The 25,000-nt window shown below is 40.3% G+C and overlaps 1 protein-coding gene across 4 annotated transcripts in view; it reads right to left on the reverse strand.

Moving 5' to 3' along the window:
* Positions 1-25,000, reverse strand: part of LOC138060507 (neuronal acetylcholine receptor subunit alpha-10-like) — a 29,168-nt gene that overhangs the window by 486 nt on the left and 3,682 nt on the right. The window contains exons 1-7 of one of the 4 annotated variants that reach the window (XM_068906311.1): positions 9,687-10,283; positions 9,080-9,139; positions 7,692-7,749; positions 5,994-6,133; positions 4,301-4,345; positions 2,419-2,528; positions 1-1,168 (exon numbers count right to left, since the gene is read on the reverse strand). The exon at positions 1-1,168 is cut by the window's left edge and continues 486 nt beyond it. In XM_068906311.1, the coding sequence (XP_068762412.1) occupies positions 1-1,168; positions 2,419-2,528; positions 4,301-4,345; positions 5,994-6,133; positions 7,692-7,746 (1,518 nt within the window). In that variant the 5' untranslated portion in view covers positions 7,747-7,749; positions 9,080-9,139; positions 9,687-10,283. Of the gene's footprint in view, positions 1,169-2,418; positions 2,529-4,300; positions 4,346-5,993; positions 6,134-7,691; positions 7,750-7,949; positions 9,051-9,079; positions 9,184-9,686; positions 10,284-17,161; positions 18,221-19,846; positions 20,028-22,364; positions 22,475-22,937; positions 22,983-23,719; positions 23,872-25,000 lie in introns of those variants that run through there. The other 3 variants (XM_068906310.1, XM_068906308.1, XM_068906312.1) reach the window with 3 other exon arrangements.

The following is a 25,000-nucleotide window of genomic DNA, read 5'->3' on the forward strand; positions in this document are numbered from 1 at the left end:
CACTCTCGCTAGAACGACAAAAGTTGAAAACGATATAAGCAGGACAAAAATCCAGAAAAAAAATCTATCCAGCACCATTGCCAGATGCCTCCATTCCTCCTGGTTCTTTTCAATTTGTCGTCGATGCTTCAAGCTATCCACTAACACCATAACTCCCTGTGCCGTTTTCGTACTATTGCTGTCGCCACTGTCCCTTCTATTTCCTTTATCTTGCGTCATATCCATCCTAGTCGCTGAACCTTCAACAGAGTTCATTGAAAACGATGTCAAACAAAATTCTTCAGGGGAACTTACAGTTGTGTACGTTCCAGCTTGTGCTTTATCAAGGATCATCTTGGTTTGAAAAGAGTTCTTGCTGATCCCGTTCCCCATACGTGTTTCGAAGTCTTTTTTCATAAGTGAAAGCCTTTTGAAATCCTTCCGCGACGACAAGTCGTAATTGTCTTCTGTTACGGGTTTCTTCACGCCCAAGATCTTTCCCAGCTTGTTTAGGACGCATCTATCGACCCAGCGAGGAACTGGAACCACAGCGGTACCAGAATTGCGATGATGAATGTGAAGAATATAACACGTGGCCACGAGCGAGATGGCGACTTCCAACATAACAGTGATGTAAAATATCCCCATCACCGGAACATTTTCGGAGTTCCGGGGCAAATTCTCGGCCGCCAGCTGCAAGAAGACCGCCATCGCTAACAGCACTGTAATGCTCAGAGTAATTCGCTCGCCAGACTCCGGAGGTAAGAAGAATCCGAGTAGTACCATAGACATGATTATCATACAGGGTATGATCAAGTTGAAGATGTAGAACAAAGGTTTCCGCTTGAAAACGAATGTTATAGTGACGTCGGAAAATGGGTAAGTACAACACGCGTATGACTGTACGTTTCGTTTTCTCGAAGCGCCCATTAAATCCCACTCGGCACTTTTCACGTACTGAGTGGAATGGAGGGGCGACAAATCAGCGTGGATGTCGAGATCAACGACTTCAAAAGTCCACGATCCAAACTTCATGGTGCATGTTTGTTCGTCGAACGGAAAATGTGTAACGTCAATGGGACATGTGCTCCGAAACGAGGCAGGACTGTACCATGAACATGTGCCGTCGGAATCAACGATCACTCGGGTCTTGTACTTTTCAAGTCCACCGCTGAACTCGCTGTCCGCACTGTGGGGAGAAGTGAGTTATTTAAAGAATGACAGCAAATTTTAAGTGGGTGTAACAAAAGAATGTACTTTAGTGAGCTGTCGCCCACCAGCGATTCTACATTGCAGCATTTTTATCCGTGTCTCAAGAGATTGGTGACAAACCACCTATTGGCCTAGTCTGGCCTTGAAGCGTGTAGCCTGCAACTCTTTCCCTTGGAACGAAGCTGGGTATTTTAGGACACCAATTTTATGCCCAAATATATTTAGGCAAAACTAAGATCGAAGCTGCACGCGCAGGAAAATGACCGAGTTATGTTACATCCAAATAAAAGGGAGCTTAAGCACGCGCGTTTTTGAGACGCGGACGGCAACCGGAAGAGAACATTTCACGCGCTAGGACAGTGGTGTCTCCCAGATTTTTATACTAATCATCTCTAATGGAGAAAAAATACTCAGCAATGTAAATGTGGTTGTGTGAAAACAAGTTAAAAGGGAAAAAAGCTCACTTCCGGTTGCCGTCCGAGTCTCAAAAACGCGCGTGCTTAAGCTCCTTAAAGAGATTTTTAAACTCAAGAAACCCAGCTCTGAATCAGAGTTAAACGCTTCAATGTCATGAGCTTCTGCCCAGTCCCCATCAGAGTCAGAAAAGTGTCTATTTTTAACAGAGCATAAAAGCGCATGCGTGACGTGATGGCCATAGCCCGCTCTATGTCTATTTTTAAAACTTATCTAGAAAATATACTATAGTCCACATTGGCTAACTCAATGTTGTACCCAATTCAAACCCTTTGGGAATAAGAAGGTTTTGTTCCAGGTATTTCCATATCATTTAAATTTGAATACACAAAGAATCTCAACCCCGGGAAATTTGAATTGGGTCATTTGGTCTCTTGCATGTTTATTTTCTCGCAAAACGTGGTTTTAAAATAAACACTTTTCTGACGCTGATGTGGACAAACCTGATACCAGACTCTTACTCTTGGATAATGGACTCTTGTCTGCACTTTTTAGGAAACCGTTGTAAGACCACACTTCCTCGTTACAGGGCAACGCAGTTACACTGGCGCAAAGACCGCGACAACAATCAATTTCTCATTGTTGCATAACTGAATCTTGCCAGGAAATCAGTTAAACCATTTTAAACAAACAGCAACACACTTGATCAGAGAAAAACATCGCTACGTATAGTAATTTTCTAATTTTCCCACGTTTATGTTGACACATTTACTCAGAGAGTAAATCCAAGGCAGAAAATATCGGTGTACTTGCCTATTGTAAAGAACAATATCTGGAATCCACAGCAATTTCGGATCAAGCCGGACTCGTGTGATGCCTTCGTAGTCTTCTGGTTGCCATGTTAATAGAAGATTGGTCCATTTCTAAAAAGTAAGAGCAAAACAAACACTTTGTTCTTGGTATCACTATCAGTGCAGGGTGACGTAAAAAAGGCCATATAGCCCTTCATTTGGGCTTCCAAGTTGTAAATGGATTTTCGAAAATTGCCGTAACCCGCTTCCTTTAGTTTTCACGGAATTAAATTAACAATAAAATTGCATGAAAAAACGGAGGGAAAGACGCCGCGCTATAAAACACGCCGCTTTACTTTAGATGCGATTCTTTAGTTTTCCTGAAAGCTTCGCGCTCCCACAAGCAATCCCTAGCTCAGCATGCAGCAAAGTAAATCAGTAATACTAATCCCCTCGCTCAAGTTATCTGAACTCTCGTGTTATTAATGAACTATATTTAAAGTGGTACTATGATCAAAAAATCTCTTCCTTGTTTCTTCAGATTTTGAAAGTGTGTTTGCTTAACACTCGCCTGGCAAAATCCTGAGCTTTGATTTTTATCCAGAGGCAGTTTACTGTGACTGTAAGTTTTGGATTTCACGGTCCGCCATTACTCACGTTCAAACCTGACCGACTGGAGCTCAGAGGGCCGTTTCTAGGGAAAAGTGACGTCATTCACTCAATAACTTAAAATTCAGTGTGTAAACGCAGTTTATGTATCCAAAACACTAGTTTAAACTCTGCAAGCCCGAAACGCCCGTGCTGCATATTAATTCAGTCGCGTACAACCGCATTGCATTCTTAAACTAGTAAGTCTTTGACGTCATTTTCTCCTCGATCCAGCTCTCTGAAGATTTTAAAGTTAGTAATGGCGGATTTGATTTTTTGATAATAGTACCACTTTAAGTGTCAACTGTTATAGGCCATTTCCGAGTTCACGTCTGCCTCCTCTTCAAAGCGAGTCTAAGTGCGAAGTATTTCTTATAAAAAATTAGTTTTCATTCATAGAGCGAGTTTCAATTGAGTGTCGTAAAACCAAAACCAAAGTGATTACTTTGGCAAATCAAAAAGGACGGGGGCAATCCGATAAACCAATCAAAACTCGAAATAATTACAAGTAGCCGACACAAAGCGCGGGAAAATGTGCACGCGCGAGTCACGATTGGTTTTGGTTTCACTTCTGATTGGTTGAAAAAGTGTCGCGAGCCACTGAGTGAAGTAATCGTTAACCAAAGCAATTCACTAATTACTTTCGACACTCAATTGAAAACCGCTCTATTGACATCGTATACAATTCATAAGCTTGAAAATGCTTAGATGGTTGTGTGGGGCTACGAAACGTTCTGGATAAGATCCAGAATGAAAGATTCAGAAGAACAGTGAACTTCATGGAGGTATCGAAGAAGATTGTCATATGGTATGTCCATGTCACGAGGAAAGATGAGAGTTGTGTGACACGAAGTGTGATGGAAGTGGAAGGAGAGAGAGGGGAAGAGGAAGGCCAAAAACAGAGATGGATGGATAACATCAAGAAAGATCTCACGGAGAAAGCGCTTGAAGGCAACTAGGAGAGACAACTGACTAGAAACCCACATAGCAATGGGAGAACTCGAGGGAAGAAGAAGAGGAAGTTGAAGCACAAGTCACAAGGAAACTGGTGCAGTCTCCTGCGTGACCTGGAAAAAAATTTACTCCAGAATAAAGTGCGCTTGCGAGCTAAGCGATCGGCGAATCTTGGACAGGTTGCAATTCTGCCCACACCCTGGCGCCTATTTCAGTCTTTTTTTGATGTACTTGTTTAAGTACGCGGTTTGCTGTGGTGGCAAAAACATTTTAGCGGCAACCGAAAAGAAGACGACACATACCTGCCTGACCCATACGTTTGTCGTTATAATCTGGTTCTTATCATCCTGAAATAAACGTAGAATATTAGTCAATGGACTGTTTTCATGTGACGTCACAGCGGCCATGTTGGTGTTCCTGAACAATGGAACTGCGGTCATGATGGTGTTCCTAGCTAATCCTCCGAGATTTGAGCTCTATTATCAGGCAAAGGGTTCGTTTGTTTCGGTGGAAAAACAAGGTTACTCATCACGTGAGTGAAAACACTCTATAGGGAAGTTCTAGGACGCGGTCGTCATCGAGATCGCCACAAGACAACAATGTCATTGGTTGAAAGAGCAAAAATTAATCTTGCTGCACGTGCAGCACGCATTTTGGCACATAAGGGAGTTTAAGAAACGACGACGGCTACGGCTACGACAACGCCAAAAAGCAGTAATATTATTGGTTAAAAGAACCAAAATGATCGTGCTGCACGTGCGGCACGCATTTTTGAACATTTCTCTCCCGTACTCGTCAAAACTACTACGTGAAAAGACCAAATTTAAGGTTTTGAAGACAACGTGGACAAACTACAGTGAATCTTTCAGTCTTACTCTTTACTTCAAATCCGTCCGTACCAATCCAGTTATAGGACACTTCGCTCATATTGAATAATATAAACAAGATGGAATAATCATGAAGTACTTAGAATAGCTCAAACTTATATTTTGAAGTGACGTTTTTGTCGCCGTAGCCGTCGTGGTTTCTTAAACTCCCTATTTTCAGTCCTCTGCACAACGACTCAGAAACCGCTCGTACCAAGAGCAAGAACAAGATGGACTAATCGCGAAAAACTTACGACATTGCAAAATTCTATTTTGAGGTGACTTTTTCGTCGACATCGCCGTCGTGGACTTAAAGTCGGTTCCTATTTTACGATCAAGGGACCATTTTCTTCTGTTTAAAACCACATACAAAAGAGGCTTACGGGTTGAACTCCGATATCATGAACTTTTGACAATAGAATATGAGGTAAGAGAGGGCATCCCTGTGCTCAATGATAGTATCATTGAGCACAGGGATGCCCTATTGTCAAAAGTTCATCGGTGATATCGGAGTTCAACCGTTAAGCCTCTTTTGTATGTGGTTTTAAACAAAAGAAAATGTGCCTGCAGGCTCAACTCCAATAAGGACCATTCGGCTAACTTAATGCTGTTTCTAATTCAAATCTCTCGGAGTTAAGATTCTTTGTGTATTGCATTTGCACGATAATGTAGCATTCACATTTAAATGTTATGGAAATACTTGTAACAAAACGCTTTATTGTTGAAGCAAATGTTGAGGTCATTTGCTCAGGCCCTTAGCCGCAGTCTATTGGAATAAATTGAATACTGTATGCCAGAATTGAATTAAATTACTCCGTGACAGGTGCTCTACGATTACATTTTTTTTTTCAGAAAAACGGCCGAATGGAACCTACATAGAGAGCAGTCCCTCGTTCTGGATGTACACGCCGATTGAAAACTGTTTGAGCAAGATAAGTCTTTAGTAAGAATGTTCATTTTCTCGAACGAAATCAGATGGAAACTAATTCAAAGGTCAATATTCGGAGTTTCGCCTTTATCAGCTAAACAATTCACTAGCTCTCTCTCCTTTTTGCGCTTTTCAGATCATTTTTAGCTTTTAAAGTGAAAATAAAAATCACGCTGGGACATTTTGCATATGTTAACTTACAACATTAACCAGCTGGACCAATTCCAATCCAAAAGTGACTGTGTAGGAAGATTTGTTTTGTTCGGGGATTGGGTGAGCGTCTTTGTTATATCCCCTTAATAAATAGTTGATAAGATCCTGCTCTGTGGAATTGCCTGAACCTGTAGGTAAAATTGATGTAAGTACCAAAGATTAAAATAACGCCTCAAGGAGCAATGTCTGCTATTTTAAGGAGCACATAGGAAAATTAAAATTATCGAAGATTATAATTCATTCATTTTTAAAATGAACACTTAAAAGATGACTCATTAATCAAGAAGCGAACGCAAACTTGCAGAAGATTGAAGGCAAGTTACCACCAAGGTAGCCCTTACGTAAACCGAAACACGCTGATATAAATATAACACCACAATATTTGAACTCCAACCAAGGAATGGCTTGAAATGTGAAATTTGCGCAACAAATATTTCGTTGACATTTTTTAGCCCAAGGTTATTCGCACTTAACAAAGTACTATTTTCTAAAGTTTTCCGGTCAATGCTGTAGACGGCTTTCTGTTGCTACCAGTGTTGTTTCCCGCACATTATCGGCAATTTTAAGAGAAATTCTGCGGCATTCTAATACCTCTGAGGTATTATTCTTGTGCTATCGATGCCTGCATCCCCACCGTGCATTCTAGCAGTAGCTGATGACTGAAAACAAGGCCTCTTTGTGTGGTAAAGTAAATAGATTCATTTCCTCAAAATAGTTGCTTTTATTCAGGTGTTATGGTTTGCTATGACTAGTTAAAATGATTTAGTTGATCGGTGTTGTACTTGCACAGCGTTGCGTGTCATCGATTCAGTTATTTTTACCGCAATATGTAGTGTTTTAGTTTGTTTGAATTAAACATAACCACAGCCTATTCTCCAGCTGGGGATATCGCAAGACTGTCTTCACCGAAGCATCAAAAAAATCCTGACAAGTGTAGTGTAGGCTGTTGACTCGGGCGAATGACCGTAAATGTGCCCGGGGAATCGATATGTGACTCACAAGTTTTAATGAGGTAATTATATAATTGAAGTTATGTTCGGATGCATGTCGATAAGTAGCGATGCCAAATTGAAGCCTTAATTATAAATTACTTAAACTATGGTCAAATAATTATATGGCATATTAAATTTAATTGAGCAATTAAAACGAAGCTTTTAGACTTTTAGGCGAGCAAATCATCCTTTAACGAATTTAACAGTTGACTCAAGGATTGTCATACCCTACAATGGACTTGAATTCCCTACTCTAGAAAACTTGGTATCTGATGTTTACACCAAGAGAGCGCGCTCTAGAACTAAAGGCAATTTTTGTACCAGATAGGATGATGCAATAGTCATTGCATGTGCGAATGTTTCACTAACACCTATAAATGTTGCAACGTGTAATTTTTTTTTTTGGCCATGTAAAAGTCCAGTCTGTTAAACGAACCCACAGTTTTACGAACATGATGAAACAAAATACGTTATCTCTTTGTCATCAGTGAGATGCTAACCGCTGCGACATGTTGCCGGCCGAAATGTTTACAAGTAATGTTAGATGTATTTTTTGTTTCGTAACGAAATTGTTTAGTCTGTTAAAACACTTTCCTAACGGGAACTGATCGTAAGAACTATCAACCTCCGAAACTGACAATATATTAAGGGTAAGTAGACAACAACAAAACAAAACCAGCTGTTTTTTACCCACCTTTTGTGCGGTTGAAGGTCCAAACAAATAAGATGGCCAGACGCAATAGCCTCATATTCTAGAAAAGAAAGAGAAGAATTCCACTTAAATGAACTTTTGCAATTCTCTGTAGACTGGCGAAAGAAGCTACAGATAATTGTCGGGTTTTTAAAAGGGGATTAACCTCTAGACTAATGGAAACCAATATAGGCCTGCTGCGAGCGCTTATTTGTGTGCAATTCAAAAACCATGCAATAATTATTCCTCGCACACGCAAACCTTTGGAGACTCCTTAAGAAGATATATTTTGTCATCTCATCCGAAACAAGATTCTCCTAGGCACAAAATTCGTCGTTTTGGTTGCTTCAGCAAGTTCATCACAGAGATTTTGGAAACATACGGAATTGAATAGAATATGAGACACATTTCCCAGCGAAAAAGGCTTTCAGTGGGTGTGATGACAGAATTTCAAATGTGATCCTTATGCTATGGTCGACATGGTTTTCGTTTCTTTGTTTTGCATCTGGTTTGTTAGATTGCGTATGCGGGAAGTTCATTGCTGTGGATCTTCAGCAGTTATGGTTTTTTCCAAACCGTGGTTGACATGGAATTCATAAAGAATTATAAAAAAATTTCTTTTCTTGACTACATGTATGCATTACATGAGGTCAGAATGACAAACCTGATTACGATTATGGGTGAGTAGGGTACCTACATGATCTCCTTGCATGGAATTGGAATTTTTGTGCTTTATAGCGTTAATTAATGTATTCGTCTCGATGCGTGTACTGCAGTCAAATTAATTAGATGTAGCACTAACTCTATAAAATTCCGAACCTCGTCGAGGAAACACATGCAGTAAGGATAAACCTTGGAAAGTCAGAAATTACATTTCTTAAGAGTGTTCTAGTGGTGGAAACTCGGCTCCTAGGGTATGCACAAATTTTTCATCACCCGTCAAATCTTTTGTCTCAAAACAATGCAATACAATACATTAATCTTTATTTCTCAAAGGTCTTATTCCTGATTCTGAGTCGCGCCATATATTGCTTTCAATCCGTTTTGGCTAGTAACTAAAGCAACGAACATTTATTTCATACGAAAGAAGTCATACGTAAAAAATCAATTGAAATTAATTTAATTTAATTTAATTTAACAACTTTATAGACAGTGAGGGCTGACAAAAACTCTTACCCCGCCCAAGCGTGTTTTCTAAATCACTCCGAATGTTGTAACTTTAATCTAGCGGTTCCAAGTCATTTGTTTCCTTTTACGGTTTGAATAATTCTTGCAGAAGTCGGTTACTTGAGACGATTCGTTTTAAATATTTAAATGGTCTGAAATTCATCATTGGCTCTATCTCGAGATGAAGGAGAAGAGGACCGGCAAAACGTAAAATATTAACTTACCTCGCAAATTTGTTTTGTTGCTGGAATGTTCCCACGGAATGAATCTCCCTCAATGAGCAACTGAAGTTGACGGAAGAGTTTGAAAAACAAAACGAAACTTGACACTGTAAGCAAAAAGAAGAGCGAAAGTCTGTCTTCTTTACATGCAAATTATTTTTCTGTGGCTGAGTTAAGCATTCATCTTATTGTAATGATTGTTCGTCTAAAAGAAGATGGCAAAGTCATCTGCCGCCACGTGGACTGAATGAGCCGTGAGGTGGTACTGTGGTTAGAAAGAAGCGTCCCTAGTACATCTGCCTTAAAGCTCTCTGTTCTATTTCCAGAGCGGTTAGAAAGCTGTTAAACAAACGTTAAGGCGTTAGCTTGCATTTCAACATGCTGTTTCTGCTATGTTGCCGCTCTGTTTCCGTTGTTCCAGACTCCACAGCAATATTAGAAATTAGTTCCTGATACTAGCGCAGAATGAAATTTCCCCCTAAGGCACTGTCGGTGGTCCAAATATTTTGACATCAGTGGCATCGGGAGCTACTGTTGTTTACTTTTTAAAACCCTATGTTTAGAAACCGACATCCAAGTTTTTTTTTCAGACATAGGATTAAAACAATACCTTTAGCTGAGACTAACGTTTTCCGGTCCTCGCTTGTTGAGTTTCTGTTGTACTGTTTTCCCGATAGCAAACTGAATACTCTTTGATAGCGAACAGTTGTTACTACACAGCTTGTCTTACTGTTTTGCGATTCCGACACCTTAATCAAATCGAAGCAGGTGTTTCTAACCTCTTTGCCTTTCTTCCCAGTATTCCTTAAAGCTAGAAGAAGCCGAGACTCTGGGAACTAGTTGCTGGAAGTTTGTGTTTTTTTTTCTTTGTTCTCGATAAGGAATCACGGTTTTGAGTTGATACAGCACTTCACACTGAACACGAATTACGCTGGCCAGTTTTAATTTGGTTTAGCGATAAAGAAGCTTAATTTTACCCCAGCTCCCCAAATTTAATTTTATTAATTCACTTATTAAGTCTTCTCTATTTAATTTATAGAGTGTTTTCACTCACGTGATCTGTAACCTTGTTTTTCCACCGAAACAAAAGAAAACATTTGCAAGATAAAAGAGCTCAATTCGCGGAGGATTAGTTGGGGACACCAACATGGCCGCCGTTTCTTTGTTTAGGGACACCAACATGGCCGCCGTGACGTCACGTGAAAACACTTTATGAACGCTTTGTTCACGGATTAATCAGCTATCCTGTCGGAATTGTACGGCTCAATACACCTTATTCACGATGGCCGCCATGTCGGATTTGCTATTATCATGCAAATGAACTACACACTTCTGAGGGGGCAAACAACACAAGTTCGAGAGGTTATAACGAACATCTTAGCCACACAGATGATTTGTTTCAAGTTCAATGAATGTTTATCACCTAAGTAGTAAAATAGGATGATTACGCAAGTTACTCGGGTGTTTTTTTTTTTAATGAAAAGTGAAAATCAGCAGATACCGAAGTAGAAAGTCAAAATGTCGAAGGCAATCAAAAGATATAAAATTATTATAAAAGGTACTTAATTCTAAATTCCACAACGTACTTTTACAAATTTTATTTCAATATTTCAACGAGCCGATTTTCCGCAATTTTCCAATGTTTGCCCCCAGCATAACACATGGCTAATTTGCATGACAAGGCGGCTACCGTCAATAAGGCCTATTCTTATTCTGGAACTTTCTGTTGTTTCGGTAAAACAATACTCCTGCAGATCACGTGGGTGAAAACTTAAGCTCACCAATCACAAGACTGACTCAGCAGCTGCACGTTCAAAGGGTGATTTGTTTTAAAGCTAATTGGTGTGCAGTCTTGACGACGCACGTGCACCGCGTGAAGCTTGTTGAGCTATTTACTGTGGCTGTGAGGAGGGGGGTTGTGGCTGTTCGTTTTGCGCGTGCAAAACGTGACTTGCTTTTCAAGTTATTGATAATATACCTAAAACAAGTGCTCAGTTCTGATTGGTTAAAAGAATGATGCAGTTCTCACGAATGCAAATTAAGTTTTAATTTGATTAACGTTATAATCGGTTTCAACCAATCAGTTGAATGTAAAATTGAAGAGCGCGCTGTCAAAATTTCACCCGTTTTGATTTTCTATCTTCCTTTTTTTTCATGTATATTATTACTGGGTTGCCGTATACGGCAATCCCAGTTGGAAAATGGGTAGAATTTCTCCGTTTAATTTTTTTCCGTGTCGGTAAAAGTCTTGCCTGTCACTCCCCCGGTAAGTAGTGTCTTTGTGCATAGAGCCTTCTGCGCGTATTTTCTTAGGATCGAGAGGGTAGTGGAAATGCGTACATTTCTCTGGTGGACACAGTAGAATCATAATGGCGTCGAAAGTCATGTAACGCGAATGGCGTTTTAGTGGATCTTTGAACAAAATATACCCTTATGAAGCTCAAAAATGGCAAATCAATTGGATACTGAACAAGACAGGCGACAACATCGACAACAATCTGTCGCCCGTCGAGCCGTCTTTTACCATGCATGTAGAACATTGAAGATTCGCAGGGCAGCGATAATAGTGAATTCAAAGACTAGACAAGGTGGATTGAATGGAATTTCAAGCGTTAAAATCGCTGAAAAGGTAAGATTATTGTCGAAGCGATGCCGCAATTGCGTGTCTTCACCACATGTTCCTTTGATCTCACATTATTGTGTTTTCCGTCAAAATATTCGCTTGTTTTCGCTTTCGCTCGAACATATCTACCTTCATTACATGTCCAGTGAATAGTTTTATCCTCCGGGATGAATTTTCCGTCGAAGAATCGGTTATTTGGGCGGTCAGTGTAAAACGCAGACTGCAGACTGCAGCCTGCAGACCGGGGGTAAAATGCAGACTGAGGGTAAAATAAATATTAATAATGAAAAAGCGAGTCATAAGGATAAAATAAAGATTGTTTGAAAGACAATCCTGTTTTACATCTGTCAACAACTCACATTATTATGACTGCAGGTCGCTGCACCTTTTGGGGATGCGATCGTACGCGTTGAAATCATCTGTGCTTTGTTTTTGCGCTTCCAGATGCATTGCAATGTTCCAAATTATTTGTCACACCGGTACATCGAGGGAAATCGATCGAAAAACCAACAATTATTACTTCGAATACCTGAATAATCTCGGTTGTCTTTTTTTCGGTGCAACGAAATGCACAAAGAATTTCATGTATAGATCGTTTTCACGTGACGTCATCACTTTCCAAAATCTAAAACTAAAGATCCACCAAAGTTTTTATCCTCATCAGGCATAAGAGGCGGCATATCTATATGTGTTGACAATTTCACAGCTCAATAGCGTGCTTCGTTTGGAAACCAGAGCATTTTGAATTTCCGGATTATGTAGATGCGTTACACAAGGCTACGATCAAGTTTGTTGAAAAATATATCCTTATCGCATTATTTCGAGCCCTTTTAGAAGTTAGAGCAGTAGTAAAAGTGCTGATGTAAATGCTTGTTTTTTCAGTACTGAGAAGGAGTCGCCTTGATAGCCAAAGTAAGTTCCGGATGTTTACACTATTTTCCGGCCGCCATATTGGTGTACCACTGAGGTACACCAATATGGCGTTTTCATACTGGGCTCTGTAAATTTCTGCGAAACATTTCGACTAATATCTGAAGTTTGGGGAAACGCAGAGGCCTAAAACTGGGACAAGTGTCTTATTTCTTTATCTTCTATAACATAACAATTTCTTAGCGTTTTGCACTGGATAGTTTTTGATTTATTTTTTTATTGCGTGACAGTGAAAACGATCGAGCAATTGGGACGCGGGGATTTCATTGGTTAAGGTGATTCCCTAGTATTGCACTGAGCATCCTGTTCTGCGCATAACACAGCGTAAGCCACGTTCGAATTCAGGCATGGCTAAGAGGCTTTATGGTCAAATTTCACGGCTCAGTTCTGTTTTCTTTGTCTCACAAGTCTCAACGGATATTTCTAAACAAAACAGTGTTTAAATTTAACCATAAAGACTCGTACCCATGTGTGAATATTGATATATCGAACGTGGCCAAAAACATTTCAAAATGGCGACCTTTCGTGCGGGAAAGCTCGCTAGAAAGAAGAATGGCCGTTTTCAGAGCACAGCAGTAAAGAGCAAAACAAGAAACTTTTTCGACTCTCACAAAACAAAAAGTCGAGTGATAGCCTTGATGATGCTAAAGAACATTTAAGTCCGACAGTGAAAGTGAAACCGCGCTATCCGGGAGACGTGTTGTCGAGGGTCGAGCTTGGTTTGCTTTCTGTTTTCTCCTAAACGAGGTTGGTGACCTATCTTTTTTTTGGCATAATTTTATTCTCTTACTTATCCTCTTTGTGCTGTAACAAAATTTTAAAAAAATTACGTCAGAAGAAAAGTTACAGAAAAAAATGTATTCGTAGCCATCACTCGTGGACACAAAATATCTCCTCGAGATCACGCACCCGAAGAATATTTGTAGTCAGTGCTTTTTCAAGACTTGTGTCTGTGCCATAAAACAAACATTAAATTATTCCTTTTGAGCAATACAATTCACCTGTTTTGTTATTTCAAGAATTACGTCAAAGCTGTACTTCCTGTTCCTGCAAAACGTAGCCTGAACCGATGGAATAAACTTGTCTTTGATAGATGAAGTCGCAATGATTAAATGAGTAACTTGAGCAAGTAATGTCTCTCAAACGAGCTTGGTAACCTATTCTTTTAATTGCACATTTCGAGTCACCATAATGTAGGGAACAATTAAGAAAAGTTTTAAAAAAATCTTACGACAACTTCTATTACTAAGGAATCACCTTAAGCTATGCGTGATAACCCCTAGGGAGAGGTTATAATTGAAAATTACATCTTCCAGATGCAAAACAAACGAGCTTGTGAACTAAAGGATAAACATAACGTACACGAAAGCGAATGAAAGGATCCTAATAAAAAATTTTTACACCTCAGTCATACTGGCTTAAGCCGACTGAATTGAAACGTTAAATGGTTGCAAAATCCGCGTTATCTCTGACTTTGTTAATTGGTACTGTAGCCATGCGTGTCAAAATAAATTGAGTTATTGGGTAATTACTCGATTACTTTGTTCAGTGCAGCAAAATGGACAGTTGAATTACGGGGTGGTGACTTCTTTGCCTAAAAGCAACTCACTTAACGAAACTGTCCTTTTTCCAACAACAACAAGGATTCAAACAGCTTCAATTCTTACAGAGTTCGATAAAAATCCGGATTTAAAACATGCCGTGGGGCAACCAAAGCGATGGGAGCTGTGTTGGGGTTTCAGTGTGAAAGTACAAACGGCTACCAAGACTCTTATAACTCTTTTTTCATTATTATTTTATTAACCCGCAGTCTGCTGTCTGCAGTCTGCATTTTACACTCAGTCTGCATTTTATCCCTGGTCTGCAGTCTGCAGTCTGCGTTTTACACTGACCGGTTATTTGGGTGGTTTTTGGCAACAGAGGTTAATTATTCGTAATGCGATCGCTTCCGTTGCCGTTAGCAATGGGTCGCAAATTTGACACTTTTATCGCATTATCACATTACGCATAGAACCACGTTATCTATTATTCCTAAAAATCTAAAAATATTCGTGCCTTATCAGTTTTCGGTCGAATTTATGTCCAAGAAAGCAGATAAATTGCAGAAAATATTAGTTTTGCATCCAAAAATTCGTAATCAACGCTAAAATGACCAAATTTTGCCTAGAAAACATATTTTACTGTTATTTTTCTTAAATTTTTTCGTTCAACTTTCGCTTTTATAAAATGTTTCAGTTGTCTGTAAATAAGTTATATGATGTTGGAAAGCTTATTTTCTTAGCTTTAAAATGATGTATTTTTTCCCCGTAACTTTAAATATTTTTTGAGAGAAGAAAAACATTTTTTGGCGATGGCTGATTTACCGCGGTTTTCTCGCGGTTGGGAAAGTAGGAAAAAGAGTTAGGCCAGTAGCCAGGCTTTTAACCTCAGAAAAGGATCTGTTTCGTCGTACGAACGTGTGAGGACCTGTGAGCCAAAGGGCCTCTGCTGGTATGACTTCTGGGTGACCCCTTAATAACTTCTTACTAACCGAGCGCGAGGGCCGTACTGCCAGGGAAATATTGGCCCGAGGTCGTGGCAGTACGGACCGAGCGCAGCAAGGTCCGTACAAAAACGACCCAGGGCCAATATTCCCCAGTACGGCTCGAGCTAGCTCGGTTAGTAAGTAGTTTATTACATGGTTTTTAAATTACCTTTTGCTTTGTTTTTTCAAGCCCGTAATCGGCCCGTGGGCCAGTCACAATTTGCCTGGAACGTTGCACGTACCACAGGCAACCCAGTGTACCCTCACGGAGGGTCTAGTTAATAAGTAATCACGTAGTAGTTCAGACTACAAATTGCACTCACTCCTTAGTCTGGAAAATATACTCGTGCTTATTTATACTAAATTGCACTCAAAATCATGAGATGACCGATACAAATAAAGGCCCGGAAAATCGGCTTCAACATTTGCTTTAACGTCTGTTTGATTTTGTTGAACGATATTGACTGCTGGGGATCATCAACAACAAAGCTTGACAAGAGGCCTGGTATTCAGTCTCAGGCTGCGCAGCGCGAATATTACTATGGATACGGGACATCTATACGTCATTGACAGACTGATTAGTGCGCACGCGCATACCCAACAACGTCGAAAGAGGGAGGTAATTCAAACGGCTTCAACGTTATTCAACATTCACGATAACAAAGGAAATGTTTAATGGTTGTTGAAGCAAAGTTTAAACTCTTTTAAACTCATTCAACATGGATTCAACATGTTTGGGGGGGAGGGGGGGGGGGGGGGTCTCAACATCGCTGTTCAACAAAATCGAACGGATCTTAAAGCAAATGTTCGCAATGGCAAGCAATGGTCTCTCTTAAACTTATTTTGTTCGTAAATTTAGCACTGCTATCACGCTACAAAACCACCCATTCTTGACGGTTGTTCGGCCTTAAAAAGACCCAAAATGTTTGAGAAAAAATGGAACTCAGTTGCCAAGGGATTAGTTTTAGGCAGCGCTCGTTGTAAAATGCAGAATATTTTAGAAAGACAGAATGTACTGAAAAGACATACCGCAAACGCTTTAATAAGCCATTGTGGGCTTACTTGATTCTGGGGCTCGTAGCGGGGCGGGCTTGTTAGAGAGGGGGGCTTACTAAAAACTCGAGAGTCAAAATACCAGTCTTCTAAAATCTCAATTAGCTTTAATAAATTTATATACGAGAGTAGGCTCATCTTTGGCCATTTAAAACCGAACCATTTCGCCCGTCCTCGTTCAAATACAATTCTACGTTTTACTTAGCATTATATTTAGTAGGCAAGTGTACGAGACTGACATTATTCATAGGAGGAGAGAGGGGCTTATTAGAGCATTTACAGTACACCTGAGCTGCGGAGAAAAAGTTATTCCCGAGCCCTTGCTCATGGAGGATAAATTTAAACTTTAATTTCACAAGAATTTTGCATAACGGGATAACATACGAGATTGAGCGTTGTCCTTACAGCAAGGACGTTTTTTGTGGTTTTTACGATGTCATCGTCACCACGTTTGTTGATGAAAACAATACATCTCTCACTGTCTTTTTTGTTTGTCCACAAGGATTCGTACATTAGAACAATGTAATCTTTTCCTCTAGGGATTGATTGAAAACGATCTACACACGTGTGGATTTAGTACAAAACAGCTATGAAACAATAGAGTTTTGCTGTTGAAGCACGGCGGATACTAAGGTATGCAAACTCTTCACACTGAAATCAAATGTTTCATTTCAAAAGAATAGACCAATTTCGATATATTAAAATTCAGTCGAAAACAAAAGGCATCATCTCGAGGCTCTGGGGAATAAACTCATACAAATCCTTATATTTATTCCCCCGAGCCTCGAGATGATTTGTGTTGTTTAGGACTGTATTTTCATATATCGAAATTGATCTATTAGCAAATACAAGCAGTAAATAAAGTATTGAACCACTATCAGGAAAGTCAGTCAATTCGCCCAAATTTGAATTGATTTCAGAGCTGAGTTTTATCAGGTTAATAGCCTTGACTTACCAGCGGCTGTCAGATTCTTCAACTTGTTGATGTTTATTTGAAAGGAGGGTGGCAAACTATGCTTAGATATTTTCAAGTTCACGAATCCACGTCTTCACGACTCAAGAAGATAGTTAAAGTCGAAATACATATGGTCATAGAATATAGCCAAAAGAAAAACCTATCCATGACCATTGCAAAATACTTCCAGTCTTCCTGATTCTTCTCCACCTTCTCACGCTCTCGAATGCTATTTGCAAGAACGCTTATTTGTTCTGAAAGTTTCTCTTTGGGTCGATCTTTAGTGCGAAGCTCGGGCAAATCAACAGGCGTATCTGTGTTGTATCTAACTTCCAGGAGACGAGATTCGTCGGGGCTTCTCTCTCCCGCGCTAAAGTGAGCCCCTCTCGCGTGCATACACCGCGCGCAGTGGCAGTTTGCCGCAGGCGAAAACGTTGTCTCCCAGTCCAACGCAAACGGCGCGCCTTTCCGTCGATCGTCCTGGTGATATCTGAGATCGGGGTTGGGTACGTCCGGGGAGCTGCCGTCTGGTTTACCGACGCACAGCAGGTATCCCAACCACTGCAAGACGACTACCCGAGCCCACAGGGGTACCTCCTTAGCAGAGCTTCCGGAGCCGTGGTAATGGATGTTCAACACCCAACATGTCAGCATGAGCGAGATGGAGATCTCCCCCATGATGGTGATGTAGAACTTTCCTAAAAGCGGAACCGTCTCTGAGTTCCGAGGCAGACTCTCTCCCACAAGCTGTAGAAACACAGCCATGGCTAGCAACACAGTGATACTGAGTGTGATTCGTTCACCGGATTCTGGAGGCAAGAAAAATCCCAGCAAAATCATGGACAATATAATGAGGCACGGAATCACAAGATTGAAGAGGTAGAAAAGTGGTTTCCTATCCATGATAATCGTTATACTAATATCAGCAAGTTCGTGCTTGCAACACGAGTAAAGCTTTGCGTTTCGTTGCTTTTTGACATCCTGAAGTTTCCATTCTGCACTTTCAACGTACTGAGATTTTGAAGAGCCATTTTCCTCTCTCATGTCAAGGTCTATCACCTTCAAAAATAAAAGCGAATGTTTATACTCTGCCTCCAGACGATAATAATTTATTGAGTCTAGTGACCAGTAAAATAGGCCCGCAAAGCGTGCACGCGGCGACACCGGGAAATAGAAGCTGGTTTGTCACGGTTTCAAAATCGACATTTGTCGCTTTAAGTGAGATGCGCTCTTAAAGAACGAATCACAGCTTTGTCTCATCGTCTGTCAATCGTTTTAACATTGTTTAATTAAGTTTAATCATTTTGCAACACGAAAATCGATTAGAATGTTCTTACAGTACAATATTTATCATCTGGCAAACGTGAGTATAAGACCAGCGTGAAAAATACCAGTTTTTCAGGACATATGCGGATATATCAAGTCTTTACATCTTATATCTTCTGCCTCATTTGTCGTTTTTCAATTAATATCATAGTTCGAGAGAGCCACAAGCCGCCCTAACCAGCTTCTCAGAAACTCTGTCCTTTCCCTTATCCAAGCACCTATCTCCTATATTCCCTATCCGCATTATGGCTTGAGGGTCTCAATGGGGGTGTAGCAAACACGGTACACGGTTAAAATTTTCGCGATTTCACGGTGCACGCTTAATTTTTACATCAAATAATTGTTCAGAGCTTAGGAAAAGCTTTCACGCCACACTCTTAACCCCATGAGACCCTCTGGCTTTGAATTGGCTTTTTGAAATCGCTAGCACACTTCCCAGCGGAGACATTGCGAACGCCGGAGATATTCACTAACTTTCATTCACTGACTATGTTCCTCATTGATTCAGAGAATATCAGTGGTAGCGTGAAATAAAGGGTACCCGTTTGAGTTTCTCACACTCTCAACTTTCTTTATTTCAGATGTCTTATCACATTTCTCTTAAGTTAGAAGTGCGTATTATCTCTCAAAACGATATGTCCAGAAATTGACGAAATTAGATGCACGGCAATTTGATAAGCTTCTCCCGTACCCATCACTCGCTTCAGAAAGTGTTCCCTAGAAAACTTCGGTCCTCAAGTAAAGATAAACAGCTGTGTTTACACTCACCAAAAATAATTAGAGCAACTTTCGTATGAGCTTGAAAAAGTGTTCGCAATTTGTCTGACGGACCAATGTTTGGCAAGATTAAAACAAAGCTTCTCCTTAGTCCAGCCAAGGAAACTCCTAATATGGGCAGTAAACAGTTCGATTGCCCAATCACATTACTGCATTTCAAATGACGTCAAAGCGCCGGAAACTTTCCAGAAAGTTCCACGGAGAGATGACGTTGTTTGCATCCGCGTTCGCCAAGCCAATGAAAATTCGCGCTCGTTTGTTTTTGTTCGATAAGCCAATTAAATGTTTTGCATTTTTGTTTACGTTCTGTTTTTACGTTTATTCTTGAAGGTCATATGAAAGTCGCTCAATCTCTATCCCTTACAATTTCGTTATTTTTTGAAACAGGTAACAAATGTTTAGACCTATGGGACACTTTGTGTTGGATGTCAAACTGGGTGTGAATCTAATTAGATGTCATTACGTCCATTAATTTCGGGACGTAAGTGACGACAGAGGGTTTGCTTTGGTGGATGGCATGTAATGCTGACCACTTGGCACACAACTGTCAAGTGTTTTACATCTGTCTACGATTTCGCCTACCTCGTACGTCCAGGAGCCAAACTTTAAAATACACTTCTGTTGATCAAACGGAAAGTACTGCACGTCTATTGGACAAGTACTAGTAAAAGATGCAGGACAAAACCAACTGCATTTGCCGGTGTTCGTTAAAATTACAGGCGTCTTGTATTTATCCGTGCCTCCACTGAATTCATTGTCAGCGCTGTAAATCACGAAACATTTGGTGAAAATGGAGCAACATGATAAATCACGTTTTGGACTTCGGTTCTATGTTAGAGGGGTCACAAAAAGTGAGAGGCTCTGAAATAAATGTACATATTTGAATTGCAGGTTACAGACGAAAGGGAGAAGGGATCCTCGTCAGGAGCCCATCTGGAGCGTACAACTTCCATACAGCGTCTGTGAAACGGCGTTTTCACGAAGTAGGTTTATTTTTAGACTAGCCCTTCCCGCGAATTAGTTCAAAAAACAAAGGCAGTTCCGGTTCGGTGACCCTATCACTTTGTAATTGGTCATAGGGCTCCTGTGGGAGTCTCATTCGCGGAAAATTCAATCTAAAAATAAATCGGTCTGTGAAAACGCCGTTACACGAACACGGTAGAGTTGTAGGCTCCGGGTCATGGGTTCCTGTCCTCGTAATTATCTCATGGACAATTTTAATCAAGTGTCTCTTCTCATAGATGCCTTAAAAATTCAGATGGTTTCAACGGGATCCCAACCCGTGACCTGTTCCCAACTGAGTGGCTTTGTAGCTCAGTTGGTAGAGCGTTGCAATGGCGTCGAAGAGGTCGGGGGGAGGGGGGGGGGGGGGAATTCGAATCCAGATGAAGCCACCAGAATTTTTTAGGTACAGTCGCGCGTGCTTAAGCTCTTAATAATATTCCATGAGCGCGAATTGAATATTAGATGGTAAAGTTGGCTATGACCAGTCTCATATCCAACAAGCGCGAATGAAATAATGGTTTTATTACATTTTTATTCAATTCTGAACGCTTGGACACTTGGAAATTAAAGCCAAATTTTATTGGATCATACCATTTTGAATTTACAATCCACCGCAATCATTTTCTATATTAGGTCATATAAGATCAAGATCATATAGGATCAAGCTGATAACCAAGATTAAGTGAACCAATCAGAAAGCTAGAAACTCAATATCCAAGGTCGAAACTTTAACAAAGTGAAATATGCTACTAGTCGGTGACCTAAGACTCGAGCATAACAAAGAAATATCAGCTTCACATTGTCAGATTCTTAGTCTTGTGCGAGAAAGCCTTCCATAACCATTTATACCTTTGGAGTGTTAGTGAAATGTAATATTTGAATTGCCAGGAAGAACAGACAAAAAATTGAAAGCCTGGCTGGGCTGTTTTGAAATAAGTCATTTTTCGCAATTTGGTCTTGGTTCCACGTGCAAAATGTAGGAAAATCTATTTTGGCTCCTAAGACTTTAGCCATGAAAGCGGCTATTTTGCATATTAATTGAAAAATTCGTGGCCATTCGTCTAAATTGTAGGCCGTTTTCCAAGCTGTTTATTTGCACGTTCTATGATTCTTGGGACATCAATACATACCAGAAGCTACCAATAAGGCCATAATCCAACTTGCATTTTCTAGTTTTTAGCTTTTAGAACTTTGCCTATAAAATTGGCCATGTTTGCCTGGGTCCTTCCTTAGCAAAAAAAAACCCCAAAAAACAGAGAAAAATCGTTGTCTCTCTAAAGGTGGATTTCCAAGTAAGTTTTACGGAGGTTACGCATGTGTATTTGACTGACTTTACGTGAGTAAATAAAATACGAGACATTGTATGAATAGCTTGGGTTTAACGTAAACGCAGGCTCATTCCGTATACAAACTACTGTCGACTTGGGATGCAACGATACATTTTCTTAGGATACGATACATATCTCGATACAAGTGCCACGATACGATACACGATACGATACATTGTTCCTTACCCCTTGGGCATCGTAAAGTACTTTAAATCCAAAGTCTTTCCACACCTTTGATTTAAACGAGGACGGTGCCGGTTGTAACTCAACAGAGGAAGACATTTTGATGACGGAACCGCGTGTTTTTGCTGTGGGCGCGTAAGACTGTTTCAGCTGACAACTTATTGGAACTACGCATGCGTTCATGCCGCCATCTTGAAAAATACGTGATCGAAAGAATGCGAAGCGATACTAGGCAAGGACGAAGCCCTGTGGCTAAAAAAGGCTTGTACTAGGGTGAGAAGTCATTAAACTGATTAAAACAGTAATTTCTGAATGTTGGTAAAGTAATTTCTGATTTTTGATGAGGAATATTTTAATGTTTTGCGATACAGCGATATCTCATTCAAATATCGATATTCGTATCGTGACAAAAAATATCGCGGTTCACCGGTGCACCGGTGTATCGCTGCAGCCCTACTGTCGACTACTGTCAAAGATGGCTCAGAAAAAGAATTCAATCAGTTATTCGCGATTCCTAATTGAAGGATTAGAGTTTCATTCTTACCCAACCTTTCCTAAACGTACCTTGTCCGTGACGTGCTTACCTGTTATATAAGACAATATCCGGGATCCAAACTCGAGACGCATCAAGTCTGACGGCTTGTATACCATCATATTTGTCCGGATCCCATGTTAACAACTCATTGGTCCAGATCTACAAAATAAGGGCTTAGTTTACTAAGAGCCAGTTACATGGGATTTTGGCAGCGATTTTTCCCCAGTTCCTTGTATCGGGGTCTTTAATGTTGCGTTAGGCATAAACTTCCTTCAGATAGCATTTACGAAAGATCTTATAATCATTCATCGGGTGAAAAGCAAAATAAAATTATTTTATGAACTCATAGGTCATTTGCAGCAGGTGATATTGGGTCACATTTGCATACATACGTTTGCTATTACAGCGATTTTCTATTCAGTGTCGTGTCACCAAAACCCGAAACAAACAGTATCCGAACTTACTCCGACCGCCGGAAAACTTTTTCATGCACTGAGTCGCCTTTGGCTTCGGTTTTTGCTTTTTTGGTTGAGAAAGCGGAGCGCGAGCTGTGAGAGTTATTGCCTTCTGTTACAGTTTTAATAACAATATCCTTATTTAATGGATAAAACAAATCAGTTACCTGTCGCACCCAGACATTAGTGGTGATCATTTGATTTCGATCATTCTGAAAGTAAAATGACAAAGACTGAATCATCTGAGGAGGGTTCGTTCCAAAAGACTTTGAACAACACAATTAACGTTGAGGGCTGGGCGTGTGTTTTGCACTCTCTCTTGATGTAGACCTCTTTAAACGTCTTCAGAGTGGACGGAACTGTACCAACGGTAAATGAAATGAATTGACTTTGGAAGTGAATTAAACTGACTCTGTCACTGACGCTGACTATGACCATGACTTTTGACTGTGGCCTGAACCTTGACCTTAACTCTAACCTCGACCCTGGCCTTGACTTGAATGACTCTGACACTGATTTTGACTCTGATTGCAACTCAAACTATAGCTCGAATCTGACTTTGGGATTGACTTGTGACATTTTGACTCTAAGTGATTTGTGTATGACTCTGACTGACTCTAACCTTGACTCTTACTCTGACTTCGACTCTGAGTCTGACTCTGTGACTTTGAATCTCTGAGGTTTTGCCCTGACTTTGTCCATGATGCCCAGTAACCATGAGTTTGACTTGCTACTTAAACTTTTGCCTTAAACGTTTTCTTTTATTTTGAGCAAGAAGCAAAGATCAAGTTAGATCTACAATGAAAAGGTAAGTTCAGAATCTCGAACCAAAGTCCAGCTGTTCGCGGCACGATGCAAAAAGATACCCTCCTATTTCTGATGGGAAACCAACTAGACAGCTTTTAGGCATCTGCCTAAGCGTAAATATTTTGATTAGATGTATACTTACCACGTTTACTAACTGAACAAGCTCAAATCCGAACACAACTACAATTCTGTTCTTGGGATTCTTTACTGGCCTGGCTTCCCTCGTGTAATTTTCAAGCAAATCCGAGATCAGTCGCTCTTCTGGTGTGACAGATATTGCTACCACAATCAAGGCTGTTAAAAATAGTTATATATCTTGATAGTAGCAGACAAGTGAAGAATTTTAAGAAAGCGGCGAAACCTTTGAGTTTGTAAAACACGTTTCGACAGAAACTTCCTCGTTAGTCAGAATACAAAGCGATGGAAGCTGATCAGAATTTATAATAAATTGAAAATGCAAATGTCGAAACATGTCTTACAAACTAATTTTTTCGTCGTTTTCTTAAACTATGTATTTCATTAGATAATGCGTTGTGTAGCGTCGTTCTTTTTTAGAAGTTGAGCTGTAATTTGACGAAGAAAAAATGGGCCATTGACAGAAATGACTGACAGAGAAATTGCTAGCCCCGGTAGATGAAATGAAGAGATGATAATTCGCTTTTTTCACCGATCCCATAATACAGTTCATTTAGGGGGGATATTTATATTAAAACAATGGATATCCAGTTCACTGAAGCATGATAAAGTCTCAAGAGTACAGAAGTTTTATTTTTTTTATGAAAAGAATCGTTCCTCCCCCCCCCCTCCATCCCAAGACGAATCGCATTATGAGATGGGCAAACTACTAGTTCGGATGCTCTACAAATCAAGAGAAAATGAGGGGACAGAGAGGGAGGCTCAAGGCGTTGGCCGTGATATGTTCTTTCCTCGAAAGTTATTTTTAGACGAGCGGTTGTCTTTGTTCCTTGGGAAGTCTTCTTCCGAGACGTCCGTATGCAGTCTTTATTCGCTCTCATGTTCTTAGTGAAAAGAGAAAACGATAGCGCACGTGGAAGGCTGATGATATATATATTTTCTTTCAAACATCGGACCGAGGTTGGCCTGCATGCGGACGTCTCGGAAGACTTCCGCTCGTCTAAAAATAACTTTCGTGGACATGACATATCCCAAGGGCTAGACCGGGAGCCTCCTTCTCTGACCCCTCATATTCTCTTGACAAATTCAGTCCTTTCAGTGTAGGGGAACAATGGTCAAGTGAACCTAGTTTAAGGGTTCTGAGTCCTTGAGTTTCCTATAGCTTAGTCGTAGAGCATCCGAATTAGTAATCATAAAGTCGTAAGTTCGATTCCTGCAAAGAAGCACTCGATCGGACTTTTTCCGAGTATTTTCGAGTCACCATTGCAAGAATATCATTCTCTTCGGA

The sequence above is a fragment of the Montipora capricornis genome, chromosome 8 (assembly GCF_036669925.1).
Source record: "Montipora capricornis isolate CH-2021 chromosome 8, ASM3666992v2, whole genome shotgun sequence".
In the NCBI taxonomy this organism is placed as follows: Eukaryota; Metazoa; Cnidaria; class Anthozoa; order Scleractinia; family Acroporidae; genus Montipora; species Montipora capricornis.